Here is an 8,848-nt window from a genome sequence, read left to right on the forward strand (position 1 = left end):
TTTTAATTTTTTTTCCCAAGTAAAACCCTTTTGCTGATGAAACGACGCCGTTTCAAAGCCAACAAATGGGTAAATTCCTGCGCCTCCAATTTCCCACGGTTTTAGAGAGAGAAACAATCTAGGAGAGAGAAAGCTATTATGAACGTCAATGACGGAACCCAACTTGATTTCGAAATCCCATCAAAACCCAGTTGCAGATGAATGGCAAGAGCTTTAATTCGAGACATTTCTTGTCTCTTTCTTCCTGCATTTCGATGTAATTACTCATCTTCTACTAATAATCTCCCTCTTTCTCATCAAATTTTGACCTGCATCAATTCTCAATGGTTGAAGAAGAACAAAATCAAAGAACTTTATGCAGTTTTGATAACTTCTGATCGCGTGAAAATCCCTTTTTTTGGATGTAAGTTGCTCAAATTTTCATCCCAATTTGGTGATTTGCGTGATGCTTTGTGGGTTTTTCACAGCATTGATTTTCCAAATATAGTTTGTGTTAACAATGTGATCAAAGCTTATGCTGGTAGTATTTTCCCATTGGAAGGTGTAAGGTTTTATTTTGAGACACTGAAATCTGGGATTTTTCCTAATTCTTATACTTTTCCGCCATTATTGAATTGTTGTGCTAAAGAGGGTAGTTCTAGGATAGGTGAAATGTGTCATGGTCAAGTTATTAAGAATGGGTTTGATGGTGTGGTGCAGATACAGAGCTCATTGATTCATATGTATGATTGTTGTGGGATTAATGAGGTTGCCTTGAAGGTGTTTGATGTAATGCCTGAGAGAGATTTAGTGTCCTGCAGTGATGGGTTTGTGAATGATGGTGATTTTTCAAATATAGTTTATTTTAACAATGCGATTAAAGCTTATTCAGGTAGTATTTTGCCATTGAAAGGTGTAAGGATTTATTTTGAGATGCTGAAATCTGGGGTTTTTCCTAATTCTTATACTTTTCCGCCATTGTTGAATTGTTGTGCTAAAGAGGGTAGTTCTAGAATAGGTGAAATGTGTCATGGTCAAGTTATAAAGAATGGGTTTGATGGTGTGATGCATATACAGAGTTCATTGATCAATATGTATGCTTGTTGTGGGGTTATTGATGTTGCCTTGAAAGTGTTTGATTTAATGCTTGAGAGAGATGTGGTGTCCTGGAACTCTATCTGTGACGGGTTTGTGAAAGTTGGTAATTTGAGAAATGCACACAACTTGTTCGATTCAATGCCTGAGAGAAATGTAGTGTCTTGGAACATTATGATGACAGGTTACTTAGAAAGGCTCAATCCTGGGTATGTGTTAATACTTTGTAGGCAGATGATAGAAAGCGGAATATTGGGGAATGATACGACTATGGTTAATGTGCTTGCAGCTTGTGGGAGATCTGCTAGGTGGAAAGAGGGAGCATCAATACATGGTTTCCTTGTGCGAAGGCTATGGAATTTAAGCTTGATAATGAACACCGCTCTCATTGATATGTATAGTAAATGCAAAAAGGTCGAGGTGGCTCGTAGTATATTTGATGGCCTACTCCAGAGGAATTTGGTGTGTTGGAATTCAATGATATTAGGGCATTGTCTTAACGGAAATCCTAATGATGGACTTCATTTATTTGAAGATATGATGTATAAGATGAAACTAGATAGTGAAGCTGAAGGTCAGAGGTATGTGCATGTAGGCGGAAGACATCAAGTGCTTCCTGATGAAATCACTTACGTCGGTGTTATATGCGCATGTACACGAGCAGGGCTATTGGAAGAAGGAAGATTTTATTTTGATCAGATGGAGAATTTGTTCGGCATAAAGCCCAATTTTGCGCATTATTGGTGCATGGCAAATCTACTGGCAAGTAAGGGGCTGGTGCAAGAAGCACTAGCCACTGTAAAGAAAGTAAATGAGTTTGTTGTTGATGTGTCGTCAGAGTCATTGTTGTGGGCTAGTTTATTTGGTTCATGCCGATTCCAAGGTGATTCATCTATTGCAGAACAAGTTGCAAAAACATTGATTGAACTAGAGCCACAAAATACAATGTGCTATGCACTACTCTTGAATATTTACGCTGCTGCCGGTAGGTGGGAGGATGCTGATGAGGTGAAGGAACTGATGTATAAAAGAGAGGCTGGCAAAGTGTACGGTGGTAGTCTTGTAGACTTGATAGAAATTGTTCACAATTTTAGATTAGGAGATGGGAAAGAGTATGCAGTGGAGATAGCCAAACTGGTTATTGGTGGAGAAGCTGTTGACGTCCAAGAGAGCAAGACTGAAAGTCAAACTTAGTATCAGGCTCATGTTATATCACTCATGTGGGATGTCTTAACTGATGTAAATCAATGCAAGTTGCCAAATACGGTAAATGGTGTTGTTGATGGTATGTGGTTCAAACTTAAAACACCATTTGGTAAAGAATTGTTGAGTATATGGGATTTATTGCCCAGGAGTTCGGCTGATCATTGGCTTTATGTAAGCAGGAAGATGATGGAATAACTCAGGAGGCGAATGGGGAGAGCCTTCTTGAGGTCAGAAAACTCCCTTACACACATTGACATCTCAAGTTTTACTGTATTATTTTAGTAACAACTTGAGTGAAATATTCCCCTTTTTGTCACCAAATAACAAATTGTGATGTTCATTTTTAAAATGAGTACTTACATAGTTTTATATCTACCCGGAGCCTTGTAATTTGCATACTCTTTTGATGCTACACTGGCTCTTTGTTCGCATGAACGTTTTGCTTATGGTTGCACCTCTGATTTAAATCAAATCTAAGGTCAGTGAAACTTCATATGTAAAGCAGTAAAGTAAGATCCCCTGGAATTAGTATAGTTTTGAGCATTTCCTGAGCAAACTAGGATATACGACATTACATGTCAACCTTTTGCATCTAACCAAGCAGCCACTGAAATAATGCAACTACATCATTTTTAGCAATGACAAATTATAGGGATTCATTTGGCGGTATAGGCAACATCTAGTCACTTCAATCTTCATAGTTTATACTAACAAATTTAACAACACCAAACTCATTGAAACAGAAACAATTTTAAGTTGCAGCTTGTTCACACTCTTCAGAATTTCTGAAAGCAATATGGTAGTTGAATTTGAAACAATTCGAAAAACTAATACTACCTTATGCTTACATATGCTCATATGAGTTCATCGAAATACATACATGCAAACATCTAGAGTGTAGGCTGTTAAAATGTTCAGCAAAAACGAGGCTCAAACACAACAATTCATCTCTTTCACTTTCCTAACTATTGGCTTTGAAAATCTCCAAAATTTTCTGTAAATTAGCCTCAGAAATGACGATTTTCTCGGTTCTTGGGAAGATAATGACGAATTTGAATGCCTTGATGATGCTGGGAGACAAACCGCAAGTTAATATTATTCGTATTGCAGTACTTTCTCCTTATGTCTGATTCCATACCTTTATCCCCAGTAGAACTAAACAAGTTCTCAGCCTAAAGGCAAAACTCAAAATGCAGCAAGAACACCAACACATAGTAGCTAAATCTCAAAGAAATCAGAAACATAAAATTTAAGTTATGAATGCAAAGTACCCCACAATTCACATACATGATTAAAAGATGGAAGGTGTGACTGTCTGAAGATGGGGCTACCATCAGTAGCAGTCACCCACAAGCAGCAACCCTCCATAAGACTACTATTATTTACAATCCATCTTTGTCTCACCACTGAAGAGTACATTCTAAGACAGAAGAATAAAGATGAGACCAAGTCAGGAATCTCAATTTCTACTACAAGAGGCATAAATTCATTGGTATATTCATTCATAGAATAGCCAAACACATCCTTCCCACGGGCTTCATTGTATTCCCCAATGCCACAGCATCATTCAAAGGCCCACTGATTCTCCCTGCGAACCTCTTCCTCTTCCTCCGGAGTAAAGTCATTCTTGATGTTGAATGTCTTCCTGATCTCTTCTGGTGTCTTTCCCTTGATCATGTCAGCAACGGTTTGACAAGTCAAGTCCAGCAAGCTCTTGATATTCAGGTAGTTGGCAGCCTGAAATTACGAGCAAATCAACCAATTTTTATACATTTTCTAAAAAAAAGTATGCTTATTACTTTATGAAAAATAAATCAAGAATCTTTAAAGACATCTCACAATATTATCTGAGAAGATAAAAAGACTGTCAAACACAGTTTGGCTTTTCTATCCACATTTATATATAAGCAAAAAATAAAAATTGCACAAGAAAGGGTATAACATTATCCAAGAAATTAATCAGATTCAAAGAGAACATACAGTAACTGTAGCTATGAACTTATGAAACTAACCACATAAACCAGAATACAACCCAATCAGGTAGTACTCTAGGCAGCAAAATGTAAAACAAATAGATAATTCAAACTTTGTAAGACTAATGCAGATGTTAGTTATCGACTTATCCCATCCAGAAGTAATTAGTCATATACACTTCTAGTAAGCAATGGATAAAGGAGCCCAAGAGTGCATTGAACTACTCCAAAATACCAAAAGTTAAACAGTTTCAGCACACAAAAAACACAGACATATCCCCTTCTGAAAACAGAAAATAGACAGTCACAACATGATCCTGTACACCACTCCAGAATCAAAGTAAATTTAAGAATGAATGGTCAAGCAATATAGAAAAAGCACAAATAGGGAATAAGTGATGATTAGATGATATGATACTGAGTCTCCAAAGAGATTTTCAAAGCTTCCCAGCACTTTAGAAAACAATTACTTCCCTATAGGTTCTTGACCAAGATTAAAAGACAAACCATTCTTTAATTCATCCGTGTGATGTTTACATAAGGATGCATCGGAAGGATGCATCGGACTCGATGATTCAACCTTATAACTTTGTTTGGATTGCAAGGTAGAAGAGGATTGCAAGGGAGAAGAGGGAAGATTCTCTCCATCCTAATCAAACAAAAAAAAACTTGTTCCTTCCGCTCTTTTTCCCTTATCCAAACAAAGTGCTAAAATTTGGACACACCTTTACCCCAACACCAACACCCCTAAGGAATCAAACAAAACAATAACAGATGCACAATTACCACAACCTTAAACAATCCGATTCCAACAGAGCACACAAATTTTTAATCCGCATCCAATTATAGCGCAACAGAGTCGAAAAATAAACAATCAGGTAATCATCCGAGCGAAAATCCTATCAAGAGGAATCATATAAAACATCCAGGAGACTAGCAGTATACGAAGAAAATTCCAATCAATTAAGAAACATAGTCCTAATTTCTTCTCTCCAATAAGGCAATATCTATACCTACAGAAGCTGTCAATCTGTTGTATACTACTTTCAAAATTCAATATCCAAAAAATATACAACACTTAATTATTCTGCAATACATCAAACCCAAGCAAATTTCAGTTCAAACCCCCGAAAAATGATTACTCCCAGACTTCCCAAATATAATACATCACAGTCAAAATTCAATATCAAAATCAGAAATTGTCCACAAAACAACACTTTCAAGTCTTACAAAACATCAACCCCAAGCAAAATTCAAGTTCAAACCCCCAAATAAACAACTATTTCATCCAATCAATAGAGAAAAATAAAAACCCAGAAAATTCAACAATTGAAGAATGAAATAGAGAGAGGAGAGAGAAAGAGGGATACAAGGATGAGATCGAAGAGGGTAGCCTGGTCAACTTTGACAAAATCAGCATCCCAAGTCTTAAGTTCATCATCAACCTGACGATCGGCAGCAGCAGCGGCGTTATCAGACGATGATTTAGGAGAATCGACATGCTTCTTACAGTACTCAATCACCTTAGCAAGGATCTTGCTCGTAACATTCGGCAAAGGGATAACATTATCAGCGCAATCATCTTCAACCATATGCTTAATCGTCTGAGATTCCAAAGCAACCGTTTCTTCTACCTCGAATGTCTCACCATCTGAGCTTTTCAGTGTAATCTTCCTGGTTGACGCCATTGATTTTTCTGGATTGAGAAGCTTAACCCTAGGAGAGAGAAAATGGTAATAGCAGGAAGAAGATGAGAATGAAAGAACGAACAAGTTTGGGGATTTTTAATTTCTAATTTGTTGTTTTTTTATTTTATAGACAATCATGAATAAATGATGAATTAAAGTACGCGTGGAAATTTGGATTTTGGAATGGTCTAGAGAAACCAACCCATGGGTTTATGGGTCCGATTTGGTTTATTGGGTTTTGGGCCTTTTTGGCTTCTCGATTTTGTTTGAGCATGCATGAACAATCATGAGTCCATAACCATTCCCCTATGAGAGTCAAGTATTTAGAGTTTCCCTCCCGATTTTAGAAGGTTTTTAGGATCGATTCTCACCCCCGTTCATGTGGCTCTTTAAACACCAAAAAAAAAAAAAAAAATCCGCTCTTGCTATTCATTTTTCACTCATCCACATTATCTATACCATCCATGAATCTTTTGCATCGAGTTTCAACTGATTCAAATAGGCGTTACATTATGAGATAGGGTCCATACAAAAAGTACTTTAAATAAGTTTGGAGTTAATGACAAATTAAAAACAAGCATCAATCATGTAATTAAATGTTAATTTTCTGTAATTTTCTTCTTTTAACTTCTTATACACAACCCTTTACTCAAAAAATTATATTAATTGTTACATAGTTTTAAATAAACTAATTTTCCTCAAAAAAAAAAAAAAAAAAAACTAATTGACTTTATAGTAAAATTTTAATAAGAGTAAAGATGTACTCGTATAATCTTAGAATGTCTTTGCACTCCATAACATTAATGAAATGGAGAGAGTTTATAATGGGGGGTGTTAAATACCGCCAACAATTTTTGTCAAAATCGCCAACAACCAAACCACCATCAACCTCAAATTGAGGTTGTACATCAGAGGTGAAGAGAAGTGGTGGCCGGACGTGGAAGGACAACAACGGTGAGGATTGGAGGTGATGAACCGGCATCACGGTGGTCAAAATTGAAAAACCAGTTCGTCACTTTGCTTAGTTCTTGTTTTTAATAATCTCCGGCGCTCACCATGGTCAATCGGCGTGCAAAATCGGTCACCCGAGACGGTAACTGGTTTTAGATGTCGGTCTACCGTGGTCAATCGGCACCCAAAACCGGTCACCCGGGACGGTAACCGGTTTCCAGCGTCGGTTACCATGGTCAACCGACGCTGGAAACCGATTACCGTTCTGGGTGACCGGTTTTGGGCGTCGGTTGTGCTGGTCGCCAGATTTAAAAGAAAATCACCACCCTCCCGCCGACGTGGGATGGTGGTGGGTTGTTTATCCGATGGCTGATGATTGTTGTTGGTCCGATGGTTGATGATTGTTGTTGGTTCTTTCGGGATTTCGGCCTCAAAAACAATTTGGTGCCTTGGTGCAGTGGTTGTAGTGGTATGGGCGGTGGTTGTAGTGGTATGGGCGGTGGTCGTGGTGGCGTGAGTGGTGGGTGGCAATGGTGGTTGCTTTTGTGGTGGTTGAGTTTGAGTTTGAGGCTTGATTGATGCCTTAGGAGAGAGAAAGCAAAGTGAGGATGAGTAAGGGTAATTTTGTCCATTCTTCACTTTTGTTGGCGGTTTGATAAAAAAAGCTGGCGGTATTTAGCAATCCACTTTATAATCTAATTGGCTTTCTAAAAGTCCAAGAATCAAATTAAACTACTATAATACTAAAAATCTAAAATTAAATATGGGTAATATGGGTCTAAGCAGCTTTATACAGTAATAATTTAACAACAATTATATGGTACGTAAGGGTAGAGTTAGTAACATAATTTACCACACGAGGTTTAAAAACTAACCAAGAACTAAAAACAGAACAAACAGAGGTATCCAACAGAATTAACAGAATCGTTGGTAGTTAACTAACTTTATCCTCATAATAAATTAATAGTCATTAATTATAATTATAAACCCAAGATGTGGGCTCTAAAATGTGCCTATATATACACTAGATAAACAGAAAATTGAGTGAAAATCCAGAAGTAAAAGAAATCATTACCAGAAAAACCCAGTAAACAAAATTGATCTTAAAAACTCACGAGCTCTCTTTAATAATGGTGGAATTAATTACAATTGACAACAATGGTATAATTCCTTTCTTCACTTGTTCTTTCTCCTTTTGCTATTTCATTTCTTCAATTATTCATTTTCTTTTTGACATTCATCATTTTCTTGGAGAAGCAGGAAAGCCACACCCACTGCAGCTAGACTATGTTCGAGGACCAAAAGGAGCGTACGAGTTGAAGAAGACCAAAAAAGGCATTTACGTTCGAGTAGACATGCCGGGAGCAGAAGAGGTTCGATTCAGTCTGGTGGATGAACTCAAGGCGATTCATTTTATCGGTTTCGCTGATAAATTTGACGATGAAGAATGGCTCCATGTTAAATCAAAAAGGTTTTATGATGGTTATATTAAACTTGATTGTCAGGAATTTAATCAAGTAAAATACCACGCTGAATTCAGCAGAGGATCCTCCAGATTTTTAATTACTGGTGCTCATAATGCCTACCTCGCCTATAATGCTCCTCAGAAAAAGGATTCTGGTCTGTCTTTTTATTTTTATCCTCATTTTTTTTGTTGAAATTTTCATCAAATATACGTTGTGATTTTGTTTTATTTTATCAAGAATCTGAAACTGCTGCGAATGAAGAACAACCGCATCATAATCCCAATAATTTTCGACTTGGTAAGAGTTAGTTTCATGTACATACCTTACTGAAATTTATTTATTACTACTGTAGTTGTTATTTTGTATGATACATTAGTACTTATTAGCATATGTTCAATGTTCCTTAAACTACGAATGCATATTACGCAGAGGGAATCTTTTTCGAGAGTAGGCACAACGATAATTGTAGATACTGCAACGGCAATAAGAC

The 8,848-nt window shown here is 37.0% G+C and overlaps 2 protein-coding genes across 2 annotated transcripts; one reads left to right on the forward strand and one right to left on the reverse strand.

The window, feature by feature from the left end:
* The first annotated feature begins 3 nt into the window (after positions 1–3).
* LOC110682122 (pentatricopeptide repeat-containing protein At3g51320-like) lies at positions 4–2,781 on the forward strand. The gene is made up of 2 exons (XM_021858368.1): positions 4–2,359; positions 2,460–2,781. The coding sequence occupies exon 1, from the start codon at positions 202–204 to the stop codon at positions 2,266–2,268; it is 2,067 nt and encodes a 688-aa protein (XP_021714060.1). The 5' UTR covers positions 4–201; the 3' UTR covers positions 2,269–2,359; positions 2,460–2,781.
* A 718-nt stretch (positions 2,782–3,499) lies between these two features.
* On the reverse strand, positions 3,500–6,059 carry LOC110682123 (SKP1-like protein 1A). Its single transcript, XM_021858369.1, has 2 exons — positions 5,624–6,059; positions 3,500–4,017 (listed from the first exon to the last, which is right to left on the reverse strand). The coding sequence occupies exons 1-2, from the start codon at positions 5,939–5,941 to the stop codon at positions 3,844–3,846; spliced, it is 492 nt and encodes a 163-aa protein (XP_021714061.1). The 5' UTR covers positions 5,942–6,059; the 3' UTR covers positions 3,500–3,843.
* Positions 6,060–8,848: the final 2,789 nt, after the last annotated feature.

This window comes from Chenopodium quinoa, unplaced genomic scaffold, assembly GCF_001683475.1.
Source record: "Chenopodium quinoa cultivar QQ74 unplaced genomic scaffold, ASM168347v1, whole genome shotgun sequence".
Taxonomy (NCBI): Eukaryota; Viridiplantae; Streptophyta; class Magnoliopsida; order Caryophyllales; family Amaranthaceae; genus Chenopodium; species Chenopodium quinoa.

Bases quoted from the DNA above. Each gene is read 5' to 3' on its own strand.
- LOC110682122 (XM_021858368.1), top strand. From the start codon at position 202: ATGGCAAGAGCTTTAATTCGAGACATTTCTTGTCTCTTTCTTCCTGCA.
- LOC110682123 (XM_021858369.1), bottom strand. From the start codon at position 5,941: ATGGCGTCAACCAGGAAGATTACACTGAAAAGCTCAGATGGTGAGACA. The intron at 4,018-5,623 runs GTATCCCTCTTT...TCGTAATTTCAG, and splicing joins CCCTCTTCGATCTCATCCTT to GCTGCCAACTACCTGAATAT.